Raw genomic sequence first — 24,539 nt, 5'->3', positions numbered from 1 at the left:
TTTGTTTAAAATAAGAGCCGTGACTCCTATTTCATAAACATTGGCTTGGAAAATGAAACAAAATTCAGAGGAAACCCTGGATGTTTTGCAGCAGGAGCAAGGCCTCTCTGGCTGGAAGTGTGAGGGGTGCAGGGAAGGGTCTGTCAGGAGGCAAGGAGGGAAAAGCATGGGTGTGAAGGTGGTGTTGGAGGTGGGAGAGCGCTGTGTCTGTTGGAGGTAATGCATATAATGTTCCCCTTTGTTTAACTTTTGTTGTTCTTTTGGGGTTTTTTTTGTTTTTTTTCAGAAGACATACCCTTAGCCATGCTAGCAGCAGTGTAATGTAGGCAGAGGTTTCTTTATGAAGTGCAAAAATACTTGAAACAAATGGAAAATCAGGAGGCTCTTCCCTTTTCAGCTTCATTCCTAATTTTTGTAGAAGCAGGAAATAATTCTCAGGTGAAGCTGAATTAATTGGCAGGCCAGCATATCTCTGGAATAGTGTTTTGTTTAGAGTCTGGTATATCAAACAGGAGATCATTGTGGGAATTAATGGCTAAACAGCCGATTTTGTTATTTTTATGAAGAAAGTTGTCAGTGAGCAATTACATTTTTCTTCTAGGCCAAAGAACTTGTTGTCTTGTTGCAAGAATGACTCAGGTCAATAGGGCTGTGTATGTTGCTATTAGCATTTTGGGGTTAGAGCATCAGTTCCTCCCTTGTGCTTCTATTGGAAATGGTATCTTTTACATGAAGCATATTGTCCACATTGTCTAAACTGCCCAAGCCAGCAACATGATTTATAGAAAAGGGGAACTGAAGCACCAGGAGGTTCAGTGATTTGCTTAAAGTCAGAGAGTGAGACAGTCTGCAGAAGGGCTAGGAATGGAACATAATTCAGGTCTTCAGAGCCCCGTACTAGAAACTTAACCACAATACCGTCCTTCCTGTTTTAGTGGGTTTTGTTTTCTTCTTCAGAATCTGAATTTTCATTTAAACGAAACCCTTGAAATCGGAATTCTTTGATTTTGCAAGTAAATTAGACACCACATTGCTTCTGAGTCTGCTTTCAGATACACTGAAACCTGCAGCACCCAGAGAAGTGTGAATCTCCATCACCCACTTTAGCAAGGCATTAAGGTCAGACCCTGACTTATCTAAATGGGACATGCCCAAAAATCTGACTGCTGTGACTAGACAGTTCTTTTTGCATCTCCATTTCCATGCTGTCCATATTATCACTTTATAAGTTTGGAGGTAAAAGAGCGAGCCTGCTGAATACAACTTATCCTCTTACTCTTTTTAGGCGTTTACCTGTAGGCAAGTGGCTATAAAGATGACTCACTTTATTCTGGTATTAATGACCAAGCTATGTATCATTGAAGAGTGATGTGTATATTTGTTTCTCCGTGGCAGCATACATAAATTATTGTGCCAAGAACAAGATATAGTTTGAGATGTCCTCAGCTGGTTTTCAAGCTGTGACAAGCATCATGCCTATGCCCAGACAAGGGGTATCCAGTGAGTAGAGAACCAGCCCTTCTGCCTGGGCTGGAATTTGTGCTGTTTTGTGGACAGTGTACAATTCAGATCCCACCCAGCTAGGATCGATGCTAGAAATGTGTATTTTGTCTTCTGGAAGGGATTCTTGTGAGTATTAGTCCTGAGGATGTGCACATGTCTATTGGCTAGGATGAAAGCAATGTTTTGGGGAAGCTAAGCTAATTAATCTTAACGGTGTATTAATACTGAGTAAGATCTGCGCTCTCCTCTCATGAGTTTCCCTGAGCATTCCAGACAAATTCTCTGAAATGCATCTCTGTAAGAGAAATAAACTGTCATAAATCAAGGAAGTCCTGACTTCTCTGAGGCTGTGAGGGAAGTTTCTTTCTAAGCTGGCTACTTTGGAATTGTTTGTTTTAAATGTTGTTAGTTCCTTCTTCTGGAGCAGTTAGTGTTGGTTTCCTTGGACCCTGCCTGTTCTTCATTGGAAGTTCCTTTGTTGATATTAACCACGTCAAATCAAGATTTGTGTTAGTCTTATGAATTCAAAAGCTAAACAGTTAACTGTACAAAAATGTGGTTTGGGTTTTCAACATTTCAGTAGTTTAAACATTCTTCTAAAAAAGAGGAAAAAAGCTTCAAATTATTGGTAGAAGTGTTGTGAAGGGGCAGCATGCTTTCTGGTGGGTTTTCATGTGTGGGTCTGTGTATATGAGCAGACTCCACAGCTGACAGAGGAACTTTAGGTCCCTAATAGTTGCACTGGTGCTAATTGCAGAAGCAGCAGGCTGGCTTTCATGTGTGAGAACTGCTGCAATAAAAACTGAACTGGATATTTCAAAGCAGAACTGTATGATACTATTTTGGCTTTACTGGACTACAGAGGTTTCAGTGCTGGCTGGAGGAATATGTACCTTGAATTTCAGAGCCAGGTGCTAATTTTACTTCATCTGGGTACCATGGTGCCTGTGTGATCTTTTCCAAAGAAAGTCAGAACAACCGACCTCCCTCCACTTCCTTCCCATTGCCTTGATCACTGCTCCAGCAGCTCTCTCCCTTGTTGTTGAAGCCATGTTCTCTCTTTTTCCACTTCCCCATTCCTGTGTATTTTCAGATCCCAGGCCCACGAATGAGGAGCTGTAATAGGGCACAGGAAAATCAGCCATGGCACTGAACTCTCCTGCAGCTATTTTGATGCTGAGGTTAAAGTTCAAGTGTGCAGTTGGAGCCCTCCATGTAATATAGGAAGGGGATGATGGGATGAAGAGCTTGGGGGAAACTTTGCTTGTGAGTGAGGATGCTGAGGATAGCAAACAAAGCATCTACTTATAATCCAAAAAGACCTCCAGTGTTTCTTTGTTACCGTTTTCATGGTATCATTACCCTCTGCTCTTAGAGTTTTCCATTCTGACGGGCATTTTCTGCCACTTTCTGTTATCGGTGTCAAGTTAGACTGTGTCCTGCATCATTTACACAATTACAAATTTGCTATGGTAGAGGAACATTGATGGCTTTTCTGGTGCTCCCATCATTCCATCTATTCAAAACACATACAAGTGATGAACTTCTACTAAAGTAATTCAAAGGCTGCAGAGGCACAACCAAATCTGGGCAAGAAATAGGTAACATGACATTTATTTTTTCAATTTTCAATATATTCACTGAGAAATGAGCCAGATTTCTGTTCCTCTCCCGTTTCCTGAAAAAAAAAAGATAGATCCTGATAGGCGGCTTACCAATCAACCTCAGAACTGGAGTATTAATTCCACATTTGCCAAGAAAACAAACATAAAACCACCACCATAACTACTCATGAAAAAAAATAAAAATGGCCAGTTTTACTTGTGGACTCAACAAGTTGTGTTCAGAATAGATTAGCTCCATCATCTTCCATCTCCAGCAGAATTTCTAGGAATTTCTTGAGAGTCAGCTGGCAATTTCTGATAAAAAAGTCATTTAAATGTAGAACTCTTGGCATCTGTAATGAAGGTTGTAAATCAAAAACTTCATCCAAATATATTAGTGAAGCATTCTCTAACTTTGTAAAGATCTATGCTAGTTAGACACAGCCCTCTCCACAAATGCTCATGGATTAATTAAGAAGAAATATTATGTTATGTAAAATCAGTGTAACACAGCATTCAGGCCTTGATGTCCCCTCAGTAAATTAGGCAATTGAGAATATGAAAGTGGGAAGAGTGCCCAGCTTGAAGGGCTTCGTCTAGGAGCTCTGTAGATATCTTGCTCAATTGCTGTTGTCGGGAGGTTTGACGTCCATGGTGACTCACTTGCAAGGGCAGATTTGTCCTCTGACTCTGTGAGAAGTCCTGTTACCAACTGTCTTAGACTGCAGAGAAATGCTATGCTGTATTTTAATTGTAAATCTATTTCAGTTCATAATAATGTCAAAATACTGCCAAATTTTCTCATAATGAGTCTAGAGAAGGCATTAGGCTTAACCACACAAATCAAATTGAGTTTGCCAAGGTGACTTTCAGAAACTTATTGACCATGCCAGTAGTAACACATGATGACCTCAACCCACAAGTCATTCTAAGACGACTTTACTTACAGAAAAACCTTTTGGTAAGATGGCTGGGAGTATTCTTGTATGCAGACAGTTTAGATTTGTCCCTCTATGAAGTTCTTTGCTCCAGCTGACCTGTTCTTAACCTGTCTCATATCTTGACTCAGAGCATGGCCTGAGTTACCTCTCAGTTTCTGCAGTGTACATGACTTTCTGGTTTTGCTCCCATACAGAGTGATCCATGAATCCCTGATATAATTCTTCAAATGTCAAGTAATGGGGCTGTTTCCCTTGAGAATTGTTATAGGCAAACAGATGCAATTAAGCACCTAGTGCAGTAATACCAAGAAATCCCAATAAACTGATGAATGTGATTTTAAATCTTGTGCTCTTTCTAATGATTTCCCATATAAATAGGTTAACATCCTCTCTCCTTGTGTCTACAGGGAAAGGTTAAAATACTAACAGGGAATATGGATTTTCCGGTCAGTCAGGGAGAGCTCTTTCTAATGCTCATACAATGCCATGACTTCACATAGCAGAGGTGGAACACTTACAGGTAAGATCCTGCACATTCTTATGGTATTTCGTGGCTTCAGAGGCCTGCCAGAGATCCAGAATTTCAGGATACATTAAAAATGTTCCAGTATCCTCCCCAGTCCGTACAAAGTCCATGCTTTGGTCAGGAGGAAATAATTCATGAGATTTCTTTGCTAAAGGCTTGTCAGGAGCTTCATCAAAGCACTTCAAAAAATGCCTAGTTAAAATAGTATATAAACTGAGTAACAGCAGTAGAGGGTCTGTGATCCTAGGATGTTTCTCAGGAATACTGTCCTTTATCCAAAAGGATAAAGGATTTTGTTCTGTTATGTGCTCTGGTTCCTTAGAAATAATGGGATGCAACTGCCTTGGGGCCATCTCCTGGCCAGACAGCTGTGTCCTCATGTCAGGCTTGACCTCAGCATCCAAAGTGCTGCAGGTGGCATTGTGGTGAGGATCACCAAGCAGATGTTCTTAGCAAAATGGAAAAGCAGACTTGCATCCAGACCAGAGCAGTGCTCCAGACCACTTCAAAGCTAAAATTAGCTTATATTTGAAGAGATGAAAAACAGACATTTGAAGCTCACTTCCAAATACCAATTTTGAATTAGCTGAAAGGATATCACCCGGCTCCCTCCGGTTTCCTGCCTTCATCCTGACTTTTTGTTCTCACTTATTTTCCTCTTGTTTTCTTACTGTCCTGTTTCACTCCCCATAGCCATCAGCTGCTGCCAAGGAAGGGTCCCAGGTGTCAGGGCTGGAAAAAGCATCTCACCTGGTTCAAGCTTCTTGCTTCCTCACAGACCACACTGAAAATCACTCAACTCCTGACAAGTCTGCAATAAATAGCACTGTGGTATTCTGGCAGTCTTCCTTCTCTGTTTCTGTATGAAACTCAATGAAAATATTAATCCAGTACACACACAGGGAAGAATGCATTTACTTTCAGTGGCTGCATTTACCATCAAAGTTAATAGTGCTTCCTGAAAATGGTTTCTGATCCCCCTGAAAGACTGTGGGCTTTTCTCCCTTATTTATTTATTTAAAGGTTAATTTCGGGGAAACTGAACAACATATATGAAACTCTGAAATATCAACCTGAAGATAAATTGCGGTACCAAGAGTGTAACTCACATGAACTGCCTCCAGTTCCCTCAATTCCCGTGAATTCCCAGTTTCCACTAGCAGGGCAGGCAGGTCACAGTGTGGTTATTTTCTGCTAATCTTGTGCCAACATGTGGTTTTGGTCGTGGTAGACAGGTAGGAGGAGAGTGATTTGGAGGGAGTGGAAATACTAAATACTGCCTTCACCCCAGGGAGGTAAAGCCGTTGGTTTTCACAGCACAGCGCTCATTCAGTTTAGTCAGATCGTAATGAATCCTTTGTGTGACGGACCTGTAGCCTAAAATACCAAGAATGGTACAGCCCACACATTTCTGGCCAGCAGGTCGTCTCCTGTGATTCATTCAGCATCCTTTCTCTGCTCTGCGTATGATGATCTCTCGAGTGTGTACTTGAAGGCAGGGCTACAGCTGATTCTGTTTCCAAAACGTGAGCTACAAGCAATGTGTTGTGCAGCATAGAAAGGGCATGAGTGTCCAAATTTACCAACATAGATCGCTAAGGCAATTGCTGCTTTGTAGCAGAGACCCACACACTGCTGGAAGGAACTGACTGCTTCTGCTGGCTGTTAAGAACAGCCCAAAGAGGCTTCCCTCTCACTTCACTCTCCTTAACTTCACAACAGTAAGAGTGGAGCTGGCAGCTCCCCAGCAGTCCTGTGACTGCTTTTAATTTGCATTAACTTTTGTGTAGACTGGGTCCAGCTGAAGTATTTTCTTGTCTGTATACATGCTCCTGGTTTGGGCTGTGGAGCTGTCCTGGGCTGAGTGTGTTCCACCAGGGAGCCCTCTGTGAACGTAGGCAGGTCCTTCACACCTGCACAGACACCCCATCACTGTTCCTGAGAGTAATTCATATTCTCTTAACTAGCAGTCCGTACTTCAGTGCAGCTCACACTACAACCTGCCTCCTGTGCTGCCCCCAGGTGCAAAGGCTCTGCTGGTGGATGCTGTGTGGTTACAAAACCTAAAACTGAAAACTTGGGCAATATCAGATTTACATTTGCACATGCAACCCGAAATCTGCCCACTCACATATCTGTGTGCTGAGTGACGTAAGGGTGCTAGTGAAATGTGTGATCTAAGTTCTTTCACAAAACTAGGACAGAATTTGCAGGAAAAGACAAGGAAGGCCTCTTGTAGCCTTCAAATGCTGGAATTTGCAATTGCTATCTTATTGACATAGCTTTCTATAGATAAAACTATGCTTTACAATGAAGAAAGGTAAAAAAAGAAGCTTTGCTAGAGTTGCAGTGTGTTTCTTTGATACAAGCTTCTTGTTGTTTCATTACTTTAATTTCCAGAGGTAGACAGTTTGCTCTGTGGTAGGGCAGGACTCTGTCTCCATGTGCTTGATATGCTACTGTAGATGCCTGTGCTGGTACGGTATATCCTATGAAAACATGACGGAGTTCAGCAATGGAAAACATGCATGCATGCCAGGTATGACTCAAAGACATCAGAGTGGATGGAGAAAAGTAACTTTATACTAAGGGTAAAAGGATAGAAGGGGAAGTACTTCCATCTGTAGTGAGTATGTGGAAACCTCACCAAAATCCAGCAAAGAACACATGTGGCCTTTTGGAAAGTGTCTCTGCGCAAATGTGTCCCCAGCATCCAGAGTGATAAAAATCATGTACTGAGCTGAGTCGAATGGTGTAGCTGAAGTGGAGCTGTAAATACAGTGGTAGGCGGTTTCCTGCCAAAACTCCCCTGCATGTCCAAGAACCCACTGTGACTCAGCCATTGCAGTCACTGGGAACTCAGCACAGACACCCTTTCTAGTTGGGTATTTTTACTTCTCTTTTTGCACCATATCGAGAGGGGCTCTATTCATCCATGGAGGAAAAAGACTGACAATATGGCCCAGTATTTTTGTTGTCTTAAGTAATGATCTTATTGTAGATCCAAGGTGGAAGAAGCCATGCCCTTGGCAAAATAATAGCAAGAGCAATGCTGAATAGTTTCTAGGTCAGCAGCTTCTAGGGTCTCACGTGTGCAAGAATATTTGACAAAGCCAGGTATCATCCCCTCACTCCTCTGGATTCATAGCTTTGATATTTCCTCTGTCATTTAAGATAACACTTCCTTTAGTCCGTTTTGAGCCTGTGCAGATGGTTGCCTCTGTATGCAAAAAGTTTTGTACCCACAAAGCTTTACACTTAGCATTGGCAATTAATAAAGGAGATCCGGGAGATCTACAGTTCCCATCAGCTAAGCTAGAATGGGCTGTTCTGCTCTTTTTCCTTCCTTATCCCATGCAGTATTTGTTCTGTTGCTTCTTTCTTTCTTCTCTCATTTCCAGCCTGTCTCATCTCCAGCTCACATTCCTAATTCTCTCTTCTTTTTTATTTTTTTCATACTTCTCGTGTTTGTCTCAGCTAATTCTGTATTGGCCTCTTCCACAGTTCTGCTGGGATTTTGTCTCCAAGTGACTTTTCTCTGCATGAACAAATCCCAGTGTCCCAGGCTTAAAAATTTACCCCGCTCTGCTTCTCTCTGCCCTCCAGGCTGCTGTTTATTAATTGCTTCCTGAATTTTCTGCTTGATACCCTTTTACTGTTCAACGCTTCTTTTACTTTCAAGATGCTCTGTCTTTTACTTTCTTTCTCTGTCTCCAGTAACGTACATTTCAGACAGTTTTGCTTTTTGTTCTGAGAACTGCCTACCTTCTCCAGTTTTCCATTTAGCATCTGAAACATAACTGTGGTTCTGTTACTGAACTTCCTTTCTGGGAAGCACAGGCTCCTTGTACTTTGACTCAATTCGTTAACATTTAAGTGGATTCATTTTCTCTTGCACATTCTCAAAACGACCCACTTTTATCCTCTTTTCCTCACTCCCCTCCAGTAGGGCACACAGCAGTGCTATGCGGTTCATTCTGTTTGATGAAAGCCAACGCAGGGTTGCTGTTCCTCAGTCTTTTGCTGTTTTCACAGTTGTGTCTTGTGGAGGGTTTGGTATGTTTTGAAATGCTCCAATCTGAAAAGCAAGAGTCAGGGTTTTCACCTGCAACCCCTGAGGAGAGGATACCCAAGGAGCAGAGTGCAGAGGGGAGGGATGCAGCGGGGTGTGTAGAAGGGAGCCAGCCAAAAGGTGAGTGTGATGCTTGGCTGGGGGCCTGAGGACAAACACTGCCAGAGCCCTTGTAGTTCAGCTCTTCCTTCTGTCAGAAACACAGCGATACAGACTGGGAGCACACTACATCCACGCAGAAATTCTGATTTCTGATTTTTCTTTCAATGAGTGACTCGAATTCTACTTCCCCTCTTCCCCCACACACTCCTTTTTTTAAGTATATTAGTGCTTAAGGAAAATTTCTGTGCCGCCACGTGGGTAGCAGCCTCAACACCCCACAAACACAGAGCGGCTGCTGAGATCCTGCTTTCTGAGAAGAGCTTACCAGAATGACCGGAGCTGGGTGAGTAGGCAGAGCCTGGGCTGCTGCAGAGCACTGCACCCACCTGCATCCCTGTGAGGCGCACTGACTGCAGCAGTGCTCAGGACAACCCGTACTCATGTTGGTGATGGAGAGCATTGCACCCGTATCTGCCGTGGTGAGTCACCTGCACCTTCTGACACTCTGGGATGAATTTCACATCAGGTTACTTTAGGGCAACATCACTGTCAATATTTCCTTTACTGAAATCTAGAGCCACAGAGGTGAAAATAATTATCTCTGCCAGAGTCATTAAAACTGGCTGCTAGTTCCCACTAGGGATAAAAGAGTCAGATTGTGAGCAGCACTCAGCGGTGCCATTCAAGTGCTCATTCTCTTCATAAGAAATAATAAAATTAATAAAATTCTTAAGTATTCAAGCATGCACCTGCCTGCACTTTTCTCCTGAGTGAATGGAAATTGAGCAAAGAAACAGGTTTGGGGGCAATTAACCATGAAAAAATAGGAATTCTGCCAGAGGCCTAGCCAGCCTATTTTTAATTTGTGGCATTCTTTTCTCTTAACTCCGTGTGCAACTTGACATTAAGCTTTAACTTGGAATGGGCTTCTTTACACCATGACCTTGAATTACATGCACTCTTTTGGAACCACCATACTGTGAGGTTGCCAAATTCCATGTGGCCTAAAATAATTCAGTAACGGTGCTGCAGTGTCCTGAACCCCTGGATAACGTGTCATGCCTTCAAACCCACAGCTCTGTGATGGCTTGGAAAACTTTCCATCTTGAGCTTCCCTCATTCTCTTCCTATGTTTTTTCTCTTGTGCATATACTGAAGTAGTTTGCAGGGACAGATTTAATAGGAACTTGGACTCAGATTTTCAAAGGAATTAGGAGAAAAGCCCTTTTCTCTTGTGCACTGTGCCTGTCAGCTATAACTGAGTGGGCTTTCTGGTGAAATAGGAAAGCCACAATGAAAAGAAAGGGAAACAAAGTTAACCAGAAAGACACTCCATTTGTGTTCGGTCTGTTTATATTTGTGTCTCTTGTTCACGGGAAGTTCTGCTTTTATCTTTAATACTATGCAAGTTCCTATAAAAGTCAGTTTAGTTTTAATATCACTCAGTTTCCAAAGAAATCACTTGGATTTGTGTTCAAAAAACTTGCTGCCAAGCCCCCTCTGCTGGATGGAACCATCATGTTTTCATCCCTGCATGCTGAAGACATCCAGTAAAAGCATTATGGTTCATTATTGACAAAATAGTTACAGGCTGAGTTCAGATGATCATTACTGTCTTTTTATGACCTATCATTATCTCATGGGTTGGGATTCAAATAAGAGTTGAGGTGGTCACTGCAAATATGTTCAAGTCCCTACATCTGAGCGAGTGTTCAGTCAGTCTGTCCTCTCACCATTTTATCATCTAAACTCTCCTCAGCAGTGTCCACTTTCTTCACTCCCACCATTCCTCTTATGCATTATTTACATCTTTTGCCAATGATCTCATTGCATGCAATCCAAGTCTACTTGTATAGTACACCAATACAGGAAATAAATAAATATGAATCCCAGCTTTTCCAGGGCAATTCAAACTTTGAAGACCTGCTTTGCTTGTCTCTAAGTGTGAGAAAGGAAGTTTGCTAGATGAAAAACAATACTAGCTGCTGTTTTAACCATGCTTTTCATTTGTGTATGACAAAGCCTTTTGCAGGGGCCATCTTTTTAATTACAGATTGGGAAACAGGCCTGGCTAGGGAAGACAGACTGTCTAGTAAGTGGAGTGCTAGATTAGAACTAAAAAGACATGGATTTAAGCCCTGTTCTAAAGCAGACTGGCTGGTTGGTGACCTTATTTAAATTAATTAGGCAAACTCTGAGTTCTCCCCTTTCTGGAAGGTGTTCTAACTGCAAAGCACAGCTCTCAGTGAAAGGGAAGGAGGAATATTTCTTAAGCCAAGGGAGACTCAGAGCCTAACAGTTTGAGCACTCAACTGTGAGTGGGAAATACTGAATTTCTGGTGTTTCCTCTGAGTGTTGTTACATATTGTTCTTTAAACAATTATTAAATAAAGTACATAAGAGTTATTTGAAGTTGAGCCAGGACACAGTGCCTCACCTCTCTCAAATCAATGCCTAAACCTGCAGGCTTAAAGGAAAGTCCCATTCTTTCCGTCTGTAGCTCAATTGCTCTTGAATGCCTTTTGTGCACTAAAGCGAGTTCAGAAGACCATAGAGCACTTACTTTTACAGGTTTGTAGCAAGGTCATATCTTCAAAATGAACTTGACAAGCATGTGCTTGAGTCTCTCGGTGCCAGAAAGGGACCTAAGCCCGAATTCTCAAGTGATCTCACTGGTCAACTATTGGATAAAACTGGTGGATTTAAAAGATGATTGAAAGAAAATGGTTTTAATAAAACACTGAAGGGATGAGATTCTTTTTCAGTTGGCAAAAATAGTGACAACTGTCCTATAAAGATCAAGCTGTAGTAAAGCAAAGTGAAAGGAAAACATAATGCATTTGTGTCTTATGTTAAAAATAGTTTGTGTGACATTATGTTTCAGATGAAAATGTGAGCTAAAGTTCCCTGGAATATACTGTAAGTACAACTCTTATCCCAGTGAGTTTAAATGAGTATTTAGCCTTAGCTACAATAACCAATAAATGCTAAAATTAACAACAGGTTTGGCCTAGAAAGAAGTTCAAGGGAAGTTATAAAGCCGAACTTGTGCTTAGAATTTGTATCTAACCTCTGCACGGAACCAGGGCAGCTGCTGAAGTAGAAGTAATCCTAGTTATGTGTTTGCAGCGTTTTGTGAGTGCACTATTTCCTGTCTGCTGCATTATGCAGCTGCATTGCCTCCCAGGTTTTAAGTCATCTGTTTCTTGATAACTGCAGCAGAGTGAAAAAGATTTTATTGCAGGGTCTGTGAGCAATGAAGGAAGAAGGAAAGAAAAAAAATAAAGATGCAAGAAGTACTTCATTTGCAAGCAGTGCATAATCAGAGACTGCTCTATAATGACGGGGAGCTCTCCTTCCTCCCAAGGCATTTGGCAAAGCTTAGACAAAGGTCAGAGCATTCTTGGGTTGCAATTGCATTATAGATGTCTCATCTCACCTTCACAAGAATCTTATGTTTCCATGGTCACAACTAACCTGCTTCCACACAGGCCAAACTGTGTGAGTTCAAAGTGTAGCACTTGGTAAAATCTAGCAAGTGGAGGCAGCAGCTCCATTCTATCATAGCAGGTTGGACAGCCAGGGCTTGCTTGTATGGAACCTACCCCTGCCCTTTCTCACCTTCTGAAATGCACAGTTTGCTTACTTATAGAGCTGCCACAAGAAGATAGGACTTTTGAGCTGTTAAAATCAGGTGCTGCATATTTAGACACTTGTATATAATATAACAATGTGAATGAAACACAGCAAATGAAAGCCATGATGGAAACTCATTGTTCAGTACATGTTTAGATGAGAGATGGCTATTGGGAATGATTGAAGCATTTCTCCTAAAGCATCTGTTGCTTTACACTAATGAAACAACCAAGCAGTAATAATTCCTACTCACCTACCAGGAATTTCATGCAGCTTAATGCATGATAACAGATCAAAGATTTCAAGATAGTGTAAATTGCAACTTGCAAAACTTGCAGATTCCTTTGAATTCAAAACAGAAACTTAAGCTTTCCCCACACTGAAAGAACAACACAGCTCCACCTCTCTCCTGACTTTGCAAGTCTTTACAAATATTATTAGTAACACTCCACAGCTGCGTGATAAACATTACAGAAGTACTGGTGGAGCAAGGGCATAGTGTTAGGCTGGGAAATGCAGCCTTTAGAAAGAAACTCATCTATCTGTTTTACATTTTAAGCTTACAGGGTGAATTTAGAAGATGCTCTAATTAGTTTCAGTTCCATTTCCTTCAGTTGGAATTTGTTTTCCCCAGATGATGTGTCCAGAAACGATACAGGATCTACAATTACATTTATAAGAAACAGAAGAGAAAGCCTTAAGCAAAAAGGGCATTCAGTGAACACTGCCACCCATGATTAAATTGTGCCACTATTTAAATGCTCACTCCTATTAGTATGAACTTCAGGGGGTTTCTTAATAAGGACTTTTCTTCCCAGCCTTGATTCTGCAAGTTACTTAAAACCAAGGAAGGCTGAGCCAACCAGTGTATTTCATGACCTCTGTACACAAATACTTAATGTTACCAGGAAAGGTGGAACTGGGGAGTGAGTGGGTCCAGCCCACTCACATATTAAAAAGTCTGCCCTGAAATATACATTCCTTTAATCAGAGTGGTTAACTCTACTTAACATAGTGGTTTCCCCCATAGTTAACAATAGAAGGGAAAAAAAATAACAATTAAAAAAATTTTAAAAAAAGAAAAGAAAAAAAAGAGGGCCTGGAGAATATTTTTGCTATCCAAAGAAAAAAAAATTGTTCACCCAATTAGGGACTGAATTGACTGAAGTGGGTGTAAAAGGGATTGCATCAGTTAACAGAGCGTGAAAGCCCTACTGACTGCAATCCAGCCTCCATAGTTCCACTGGCGACTGCTGGGATCCTCAAGGTCTGAAGCGGACCAAAATCCCTGAATTCCCAGCAAGCAGAGGCATCAGAATGAAATAAAGCAGGGTCTCTGTCAAAGCGTAGGTTCAAAGAGGAGAATTCAATTCTCTCTCTGCCTTAAAATCTGTGTAAACAATGAAAGTGAAAATACCTAATCTACATGTGAGGTCTGTTTGCTAGTAATTGCTCTATCTTGTACTAAAATAATCAAGATATAAGTGTAGCCAAAATACAGAGATAGGGACGTGAAAAGAAACCAGCCTGCAGCTTTCACTTTCACCCTGTGCGTTTCTTGTAAATGACCCTGTAGCCGGTAAGGAAGCCTGCATGATGAACTTTGCCTTGCAAATCCACGGCTGTCTGCTTTGCCTTTCTGAAGTGTCTGTTGCCTGAACTTCAGACCAGCTCAAGTTGTAGCAGAGCGACAGTTCTTCAAAATTTCCTCAACAACATTTGTAGTTATTTGAATATAATTTGGAGTAAATGAGCACTGTCAGATCTTGCTGCAGAACTCACTACTGCAAGTGTGGTTTTGTGGGCTCTGCAGCTTTTGAAAATAAGGCATCCTGATTTTGCCTTTATCATCAGTTGCTGCTTTTTGTGACAAGCTGAAATCTTGCTGATTTACTGCCTTTGATATACTTGAGTCCCTGAAGAATCATCTTCTGATTTTTCATCATCTTTGAATTTCAAGTCCCAGTTTTGTTATTTAGGTGACTGCTAGATAATGAGCTGCCTTTAGCTTCATAGAAAACCAATGCAGATATGCTGCATGGAAATGCTCTGATCACAGAGCAAAATTTGCTTATTTAAGGAAAGTCGTCATGTTTAGTTACTTAGTTTCATTTGATACTCCAAGATGGGGACACAACTACAAAATATTGGCTAGAACACATAGAGCAGTGAGGGATATTCACTTTTTCTACAAATTTTCAGTGACTAGAGAACATACACAGCTGTGCTTGATTGTATGAGCTTCAGCTGCCCCCAATCCTCATATCAGCTTAATGTCTGTCTCCTGAAGACTACAAAATCCTCCCTCACAAAGCAAGAGAGGTATATTTCCTGCTCTGGATTGCCACAACCCATTGGAAGCTCACTCTCCTCTTCAAAGAGCTTGATGTTAATCTGAACCTACTTTCCTGAATGAACAGGTGCATACTGAGTGTGAGATTGGGATAAAATTATTGAGTCATTATTTTAAAACTCAACCACTTTTAATCTTAATTTAAATTAATTTGACTGGTGGTGGTGTAGCTCTCACGCCTTCAGTTTAAACACAGGAATGCTTGCAGGAGAAGGTGGTCTCTTTGGACACAAGAAGACTTTGGCCTGCTTGAAGATTGGATAGATTTCCAAACTCTTACCTCTCCTTACAGGGACAAGAAAGTTATTTCATGACCCTCTGTGCAGGTCTTGGACATTATAGAATCATGCTAATGTATGCTCTGTATTGGCTGTAACTTCGCAGCCTCGCTGGCCTCTATGTATTTTTCTAGTTTTTGCCATATATGATTTGAAGGTTCTGGAAATAAAATGCCGCTCTTCTGGTTGCTTTTCTTTAGGAAGATGATTCTGTTCTCATTCTCAATGGATAAGCTGGATGCTGGCGGTAATGGCAGACTATTTACAGAAGGCCTGTAGCTGTCAAGGTAGGACATTGTGATTTGTATTCACCTACAGTACTGATGGGCTCTCCAGTCTTGTTAAGCTTCTCCTAAAGGTCCAGTATTTTTATGTAGTGCAATGAAGTAAAAAAAGTCTGAACCACTGAGGTCTCCATACAGCTGGCTTCCCTTCAGTCTGTACTAATACCTAATGCATTGGATGCCAGTCATGTTTCCTGTTTTAAAGTGTTACTGTTATGTTAGTGCAGTAGTTTAAAGCCTGTCTGGAAGTCAGCCCTACAGGTTATTTCTGAGGCGGTGAGTAGTACTTGTAGATAGTATGATTAAGATTAATTCCTTCTTTGTTCTTTAACCATGTCAGGATCCTTTTCCACAGAATGTGGATGTGTTTCAGTTACTGACCAGAGCATTTATAGCATGGAAAAGCACAAAGGGGTGATACCCACTTCTGCAGAACATGACTGGAGCTCTCTAAACATTTCCTCTAAGAATTCTCTGTAACTGAAATGAGTCAGCTAAGCTGGAGAATTTAGCACTGTTTTCACTGCCCATAGGAATGCATGGTGACAGGAACTGGTTAAGTTTGCATGATGGCAAGAGCAGTGAAATTATTTCTCATGTTAAGGCTGGCTGTATGAGCTAAGGTTTAAACCCTCTCTGCAGAGGTGCTTAAGCCAAATGCTTTTCCCCTCTGCCATACACAAGGTGCAGTCCTCCACTGACTCATTAAGGATAAGCATACATGTATAGAACCTGTACTAGGTTCTCCAAAAAGAGCACAGGAGGGCACATTACTAAGGCTTTATTTGATAGCATTTACCACAAAAGTTAGTTCAGTTTTACCTTGGAGTGACTTCCATACAGTTTTGGCAGGGCGTCACTATGGGAGAGCCCAAACTGTTGTTGTTGCTATTAGCAGTGTTTTGACAACAGCACATGAATGAAGGCGCTCGCTGCCTTGTCCACGTCACCTCTGAAGTGCCACTGACTCAGAGCTGCCTGCTAACTATAGTTTGACAGGACACAGCTGGAGTCTTCTTGTGTCAGCAGATGACAGAGCCTTTATCCAGCTCTTTTGAAATCAGTGGTGGAGCATGCTTTAGCATCTGTATGTCAGACCAAAAGCATAAATTACATGCAGCAAGAGTTCAAGCTAGGGAGGGAAGCATCTGATTATCAACAGGTTAATTCCAACCCATTCATCCATTAAAGTCATTAATTTAAATTCAGTGGTGGTGAGATAGCCTTAAAAAAAGAACACCTGAATGATGAGGATGTTTTTCCAGGCTTCATGGAGCAGTGTGTCAGCAGATCCACTCTGCACCTTTATGTGGTACAAAACAAACACCAGAAAGCCACTGAATGTTATAATCCGGGAACTGACTCATAACTTTGTGTGCAGTATAAGAAAATAAGAGACCTACCCAAGCTGATGCTTAAAGGTGAAGCTTTACTGTTCCTTGTCTGCACTGGAAGTCTCATTAGGGACTTCTCAGTAGTAGGAAAGAGACACTGAGAAAATGAAAGAAACTTTTCTGTAGACATTAATCAGAGGATTAGGACAGTGCTCTGTGAAAATTTTCCAGGTAGGATGGGAGACCTTTTTCTTATTCATGCGTTGCCAGCACCTCTCACGTGCATATCAGTGTGAGGAGCAAGGTCCTTGAAGACTACTTCTTTAGAAAGCATGTGTTGCAGCAGAAGGCAGAAGACTGAGAGCTTTCTAACCCACACAAACCAAAACTCAGTCTCATCCTTCATACCTTCAGAATATGATGGTAAATTTAATCCAGTTTAATTTATAGCCTGCCCGTCACCAACTCAGAGTCTTTTCCAGCAGCGTCGTGAGCTTTGTCTGCTGCCATTAACTGGAGTGTGACTGCTGTGGGATCACCTCCAGAAAACACTGCTGAGACAACAGGCGTTCTCCCTGCAGCTCAGAGCATGTCTCGGTGCTGAGCCAGCTCTTTGGTAGGAACTTTGCACACAGTGCTGCGTAACTTTGCTTTTTACTGAAAGGAACAGATTTTCTGGTTTTGGAAAACAAAGCCATTACTCGGTGTATCTTGGCAGTGCTTCTGCCCTTCTCAGAACAGCTTCTCTAAGGAAAATCTTTTAAAAGGGACCTCTTAGTCTCTCCTACTTATTACACTCTTGTAGGGGTCTTGTCTTCATCCATAGAATTAATGACTTAATAAGCATTAGACCCTCCTATTATACGGTAGCAAATAGGAATACAATACTTTCATCAATATTTGGCACAATTATTATTTTTTTTAATGTGAAACTAAAATATTGATGCTGTCAAGTGACTGCAGCTTAGGGGCATAAATTACAGCCATTCCTCTGTGAGCCCAGCTCAAATTCTGCGTTCATATACAGTAACCATCTAATGTCTTTCTGTTCCTGTAAGCCATACAATTTGATGGCCAGATTACATGATTCCGTATTGAAATGGCCGTACTCGGAGGGCAGTGTTTTTATTGTTATTACTAAGATTATTTTTTGTTCTTACTGTAAACGGTAACAAAACGTTAACTGCTTCCTTACACCATAAAAGGAATCAAGGCCCACTTACAGAATGGCTCTAAACAGAAAACGTCCCTAGAGAAACGACATTGGGAGTAAATAATTCATGGAACAGTGGGCGAGTTGGGGAGGGAAAAGGTCATTTGGTGTATTGTGGTACTTCAAACTGGGTGTTGTAAACTGAGGCTGTTTTAATGGGGAGCAAGATGTGTTTGAAGGAAGAAGGGCTGCAGTGAGTCGGTTCTGTTGGTACCACACTGTGAGAGCTCCGAACCGAGGGAACAGGCCACAGATCTGCCCCATTCTTTTGCTTCTCTTTGGTTTATCCCCTTTCCCATTAGTCGAGGACGATGCTCACTGAAAGGACCCGCAGCATCTCAGGATTGCACACCTAAGCCCAGCAGCTCCGCCCTCGTATCAACAGAACCGACTGTGGGCCGGGCGGACGGAACCGACAGGTCCGTCACGTGACACAGCGCCCCCTCGCCGCCATTAGCGGCAGAGCCGCGCTCACGTACGCACGCGCAGTGCTCCCTTCCGGCGGCGCGGGGCTGTTTCCCGCCCTTTCTCTCGGCGCCATGTTGGGGGCCGGGTCGCTCCCGCCGCTCAAGGTTCTCTCCTCACAGCTGCGGGTCGCGGTGCGAGGAACCGACGGGACGTGGCGGCTGGAACGGGCGGAGGGCAGGGAACCGCTGAGCGTGCGGGCCGTGTGGATGCAGGGCACCGTGCTGCACGTGGAGCGCGGCGGAGGCGGCTCGGCCCGGCTGCGGGATTGCGGCGGCAGCTTCACCGTGCTGGGAGTGGAGGACGTGCCTCAGGGCCGGCCGTGCCTCAGCGCAGGTAACGCTGTGTGGAGCTTTGCTTCTCCTCTCACTCATAGAATGAAGACGTGAGGGTTAATTGGATTTCTAACGTGTTCTTTTAGGGAAGTACGTGATGGTGATGGGGGTGGTGCGCTCCTGCAGCCCCGAGCCCGTGCTGCGAGCAATAAAGATGACGGATCTTTCCGAAAACCCGGTGCATGAGGAGATGTGGAGCCTGGAGGTGGAGGAGCTGCACAGAGTCATCCCTTGAGCGCTTCTGCATCACAGATTGGAAGTGTAATTTGTTTCTGTTTGTTTCTATGCGGAGCATTGAGCCACTCGCGGTAGTACGGTTTAAAGCCTGATACCTGTGGAGTATACAGGGAATAATACAGGAGGGAGAAGTCAGGCTCAGAGCTCTTTCCTTCTGAAACTAAGCTCTGTCTTTTAAATAGGTCTTTAAGTGAGATCTTTACAGACTAAGGGCTGGGTTTAAGGAGGATGCAATTCCATCCTTGAGTTTAGTATTTCAAACCTGTCCCTGTCAGGTGCAGTTGTATGAGGGAAGTTCTGTGTTCTGAGGCTTTGCTGATGAGATACAAAACATGTGTACAGGATTTTGATAGAATTTTGTACTTTGGTTTAATGCTGGGGAAGAGTCTCTTGTGGAATCCTGTGGTCATTAAAAAGAATGGTCCGTTGGTCACATACTGGCTGGCAACTTGTTTCTTTTATCCTGTGGTAGATGCTTCTCCATCTAAATGCTTCTCATGTCAAAAGCCTGAAGCTCGTTGCAAGTGAGCTGAGCCCATCTCATGCTTTCTAACTAGGCAGTAAAATCCTGGAAGCAGAAGCCTTGTATCATAATATTGATCTCACTAAAATGCACACACACATGTTGGTTCCCAGCTCCTGGGAAGTTTTCTGTATTTGATCATGATGAAGCTCTGAATGTTGCTTGATCAGAGAGAGATGCATCTCTTAACTGAAGAAGTGCTTCGAGAAGATCTGTGTTGACGTTAGTAGTGCAGTAACTTTGGGTTTTGAAGCCAAGACAGGATGTTTTTCTAACAGTTCACCTTAGAAGTGCTTTCCTGGGAACTCAAAGCAAAAGCAACTCAATGTTGAACTTCTGAAGAAGGGACTTGTAGCGATTGCTGTGACTGCAGCTGAGTTTGGCAGGTGGAGGGGAGCTGTGCTGGCTGCTGCAGGGCGTCTCTGTGAGGGAGCTGTTTGGTGCTGCAGGGCAGTGCTGAGTACTGGGAGTCCTCCCTTTTTCTAGAGCTGTGTTGCTGTTGTGTGGCATTGTACATAGAGGAGTGACAGCACTCTGCAGCCCTGCCTTGCAGAGCAGGGGCTGGGATGTTGTTCTAGAGCACTTTGTTTTTTGGACCTCAAAGAGGAGATAACTGGGAGTGCTGCATTAGCGGCCATAACTGAAAGAAACCTGGGCTTGCCTGAATGCTGGGGAACTCACCTGGTCAAAACCTGGCCCTGTGCTTTCTGAATTTGTTCAGCCTGGGAGAAATGCTCAAAACATCAATTTTGCTACCAAGTTTTGGGGCATAAAAATCTGTGCTTTGTGCAGAAACATCTGTGAACTTGCACAGCTGGAGATGTTAGAGGTGCATTGTAGGTACCAAGTAGGTTGCCCTGAATGTAATTCCTGCTATTTATTTCCATGGAAACTACAACAGAGCATAACAACACTTTCCAAAAGAGCAAGTTCTCAGTTATAAAACACTGTTTTCAATCTGGCCGCCACTGTCAGCCTGTTCTCTTGGATGAGCTGATTGAGCTGCTCCTCATATTGTGTAGTGACAGCTGTGCAGAGCATGGCTTGTCTTTCACAGCTCTGTCACCACTACTGAAACATCACCCGCTGCCTCACTGTGCAGGTGCAAACCAACCTTGAGAGGCCTAATTTGAGAAACAGTGAAGGATTTTGTCATTTAAAGCTTGTCAGTGTTTTGAACACTTGTGGCCCTCATCAGTTACTGTCAGCCAGCTGTACAGTCACTAAGTGTGAGTGTGTTCCAGATTGCAGCTGTGAGATGATGTGATACTAAGCTTTGCTCAGTTCGTACCATTGGAATGCAGTAAATTATGTTCTGGCTTTGAACCGAGGGTTTGTCTCCTCAGCAGTTTATGTACCATAAATAGGTACAGCCAAGTCCTATTAAAAACTAGGGCTTGTTAGTAGATAGTTGGGCCCCTGGTTGTGTGCCAGCATCACATGCTCTGGCTTCAGCTCTAATACAGGTGGAGCACGAGGATGTTCCAAAACAAAGTCCATGCAAGTAACTGAAAAATCAGTCAGTGTTATGTGCCTAAAAGCATTGTACCCACGTGAGCCCAGCTGCTTGTTTGGTCTCTGTGAACAACTATAGGAGCCATTTCAACTCCATTCTAACTCTGTACAGCAGTACAACTTTATTCTATGACTAATAAATACAAATGTTAATAAACATTTTACCTCATTTTGATGCAGGAATACGTTTCATGGTTTGGTTACTGACTTCTGAGAAGGGATTCAAAGACACGTGGGGAGAACATATCACTGGTAAGCAGATACGAAGGAGACTTTTTCTCTTCTAACAATGTCTACTTTGATAAGGGAAAAATCAACCTGTGTGAAAACAAGACAGTCATGAATGCTTTCTTTTCTGTGTGTGGTTTTGTGTTTGTTTTTTTTAAGGCTGTTTTATTTCAGTTTTAGACCTCTTGTGGGTTGGGGCGCTTCCCTGGTAAGAGGTGAGTTTCTCCAGAATGCGATGAGCAGCGTGGTAGCAGTTCTGGGGAAAAAGTCAGCAGCATCCATGCATGGGTTCAAGTTTGATGTGCAGGTTCTGCAGAGAAGCTGACTTGTACTGACCTCAGCTGGAAAACGGGCATCTTTTAAATGTAGTCATGCTTTTGAAGAAGCAATTTTGTTACTGACAAGGATTTTCCTTATATTGTTAGGTAGCTGATATTGTGTCTAGTATCTTCTGGTAGATTTTAACTTCCTGACGTTGGCTGTGGCCTCAGGTGTTTCTGTGTGAAAAGCTGTCCTTTTGTACTAGCTGTGCTTCATTACCTTCATCAGAACCCTCACTCATTAGCACTTAGTGCTTTCCCTACTGTTGTTATCCAGATAGCTATTTTATTTTGGATGTTAAAAAGGTTCTTCCATCCCCAGGGCTGGTATTTACCATTGAAGAAAGGCTCACACTGAAATGGAGATAAAATCCAGTTAAGTTTGGTAAGTACTTGATGGAAATTAACAAGTAACACATAATGCAGTCTGTTCTTACACTGAACTGTGGGGGATCTATTAATGGAAAAATATGATTGGATTTATTTACATTTACAGAAAACTGTAAAACATATTCCAACATCTTTGGTTACAGATTTGTCTTAAATACACCAAACTGGATGGAAAATAGAAGCTGGCTGGCTTCGGTCTCCTGGCTGCCCAGCCACTCCACATCTGTTTGACACAGCAGCATCTGAATGCTCAATGCTCAGGTTTTAACAAAATTTGGCTCTGCATTTCATATTCTTATGTTGATGTCAGCTTAGCTTTAAAACCACTTGCTGCCTGTAAGATCCTACCCAGATTGAAACGTCCCAGCCATCTACTGTTTGCATTCTGGGTAAATTCAGTAAATGAGGCAGATGATGCCACCTAGTGTTCATTAGCACACATGGGAGTACATGTGTGTGTACCGAGTGCTTGTTTTCTGTGTTTTTAATCCGTCTGTTTTTATGTTTTACGGGTAACACAGTCATCCACAAATACTTGATGACTGTCTCCTTCAGTAGTAACAGCTCAGCAAGCACTTAAAAGTGGGGGGTTTTCAGCATCCCACAGGTGTGCTCATAGTCACCAGCTCACTCTGTGGGTGGTGGTCGGCTTACAAATGAAAAGGAAAAACAGTTCATTTTATGGATAAAAAAACCCTCAGAATTCTGAGGTAGGTGTCAAGATAGTCCTCAGGCTTCTGTCAGTGACCTCATCACTGTCTGTAATGTCATTTGAAAACATGCAGCTCCTCTGAAGGTATCGTGCTCTTTGCTGGAAGACCTACTGGAATGTGGCATAGAACAAATGCTGATGCTGTCTGAACAGATACATCAGCAGTTCTTGGGCAGGATGTGTAACTACTTGTAGGTATCAGGAAATGACAGATATTAACGTGTGTGGAGTTACTTTCCTCTGACCTAAATTTTTCCTCTTTCCAAATGTTTTATTTCTGTCTTAGGAGAATGGTATTAATTGTATAATTCAGTTATGCCTTATCTGAAATTCATGGTGTCATTCAGTAGCTTCCGTAATTAGCCTTATGTAGCTTAATTAGCTTTCATAATTAGCTTTAACCTGCTGCACTATATAAATTGCTGCATATTCGCTAACTTCAGCTGGTTAATTTAGGAAAGACGAGATTAAAGTGGTAAGAATTGAACTGTAAGGGATAGTCACTGTAGGGAGACTGTCTACTGTTCAGGTTGTAGCCTTGGTTAAATACTTAACATATATGTTCTGTATCACTCTAGCAAGCAAGATGCATGTTGTTCTTGAGGATCTCCTTCTAAAAATGAGGAACAAAGAACCAGAAAAAGCAAACATAAACCAGAAGAGAAGTGAGCATGAACCAGAACAGAAATGGAGAAAGACTGAAGAGGGGAAGAAGTGGAAAGCTTAAAAAGGCCGAAAAAGAAAAAGAAGCCTGAAGATAAACATCAGATGCAGTACAAGTAAGCAACGGTTCCAGCACTGTCAGCAGTTTGTCCTGATTCTTTTCTGGGTGCTTCTCATGTCTTCCTCTTTTTCATTGTTTCTACCTTAACTATAGACTGTGATCTGCCAGGGGCTCACGTTGTTAGCGTGATAAAGTGAGGACAGGAAAGATGTTGGTGATCTGTGTTAGGACATGAGATTGAGTCCACACTGTCCAAATCACATCTGCTGACTGTTGTTGATGAGGTTATGGCAGTTTTATTCACACATTCCAGAAACAGACAGTGTTACTGAAAATGTTTCTTGAAGGTGAAGTTATGATCAGCAAAGAATGTTTGTGTTTTCAGACATGGACAACCAAAAGTTTTAATCTAAAAATACTGTTTTGGGGTGGAAGCTGATAGTTCACAAATTCTTGTGTGAACTTTGATTCTGTATGTATCCCTTTGCTGAGAAAAATTAAGGGCTGGACTGAGGACTTTAAAGTATCACTGCTCTAAACACAGACTTTCCACAATACTCAGGACAAAAGCATTCTGACTGTACTTAATTTTAAGCATCTCTGCTCTAGCTGATACATCAGGACAGTACAACACTCTCCTGTGAGTTTTCTGGCCAGCAGATGGCAGACTCGTGGGGTTTTTCAAAACCAGGCAGAAGTGCAGCAGGAAAGTGGAAGTCCCACACCCAGAGCAGCAGCCAGAGCATTCAGATCATTGGGCTGTGTCAGTGAAGGAGGTGTCCTATTTGCTCTTAAATCAGGTAGTTTTGCCCTTCTGTTCTCTACCGGTAAGTTTGCATAGCACTGAAATACAGGCATATTCTCAGTCAGCTCAGTCCAGGATCACAAGTCAAGCTGCATGCAGCTTTGTGACTTCCTTGTGGTAACCTAAAGCTGCTGAGCCAGTTACTTGTTGAATGTCAGAACAGGGAATGGCAGCACTTCCCCTTTCAGATGCAAGTTACTGATCAAAGCTTACAACAACTCACTATAAGGAAGGCCAACAAGGAAAAAACTTACTGTACTAAAAAAGCTCTCTGTCAAATCCAGGCTGTAACCATTGAAACCAACCACTCAACATTATCAAAATCAGCAACTTTACTGTTCTTTTATTTAGTCAGTAATTCCCTTTCATGGCATTGCAGTGTTTTTAGGTCTTTAAATAAATGTAATTTTAATTAAATAAAGAAACTAAATAAAATTAA

The 24,539-nt window shown here is 42.3% G+C and overlaps 1 protein-coding gene across 16 annotated transcripts in view; it reads left to right on the top strand.

The window, feature by feature from the left end:
- RMI2 (RecQ mediated genome instability 2) overlaps window positions 1-24,539 on the top strand; it is a 45,291-nt gene that overhangs the window by 2,327 nt on the left and 18,425 nt on the right. For 4 of the 16 annotated variants that reach the window (XR_014933898.1, XR_014933897.1, XR_014933896.1 and 1 more), the window contains 7 exons: window positions 4,456-4,568; window positions 5,268-11,667; window positions 14,675-14,804; window positions 15,216-15,302; window positions 21,102-21,173; window positions 21,792-21,854; window positions 23,150-24,535. Coding sequence is in view for 1 of the 16 variants with exons in the window: in XM_085514196.1 (XP_085370322.1) it covers window positions 18,386-18,647; window positions 18,733-18,881 (411 nt within the window). In the remaining 15 variants the exon portion in view is untranslated. Of the gene's footprint in view, window positions 1-4,455; window positions 4,569-5,267; window positions 11,668-13,616; window positions 14,805-15,215; window positions 15,303-18,354; window positions 18,648-18,732; window positions 19,317-21,101; window positions 21,174-21,791; window positions 21,855-22,002; window positions 22,121-23,149; window positions 24,536-24,539 lie in introns of those variants that run through there. The other 12 variants (XR_014933889.1, XR_014933890.1, XR_014933888.1 and 9 more) reach the window with 9 other exon arrangements.

Source organism: Coturnix japonica, chromosome 13 (assembly GCF_054131305.1).
Source record: "Coturnix japonica strain WE chromosome 13, WE-NBRP24, whole genome shotgun sequence".
NCBI classification, from domain to species: domain Eukaryota; kingdom Metazoa; phylum Chordata; class Aves; order Galliformes; family Phasianidae; genus Coturnix; species Coturnix japonica.
The sequence above is the reverse complement of the archived record's forward strand: the minus strand, read 5'-3'. Positions and strand labels throughout refer to the sequence as shown.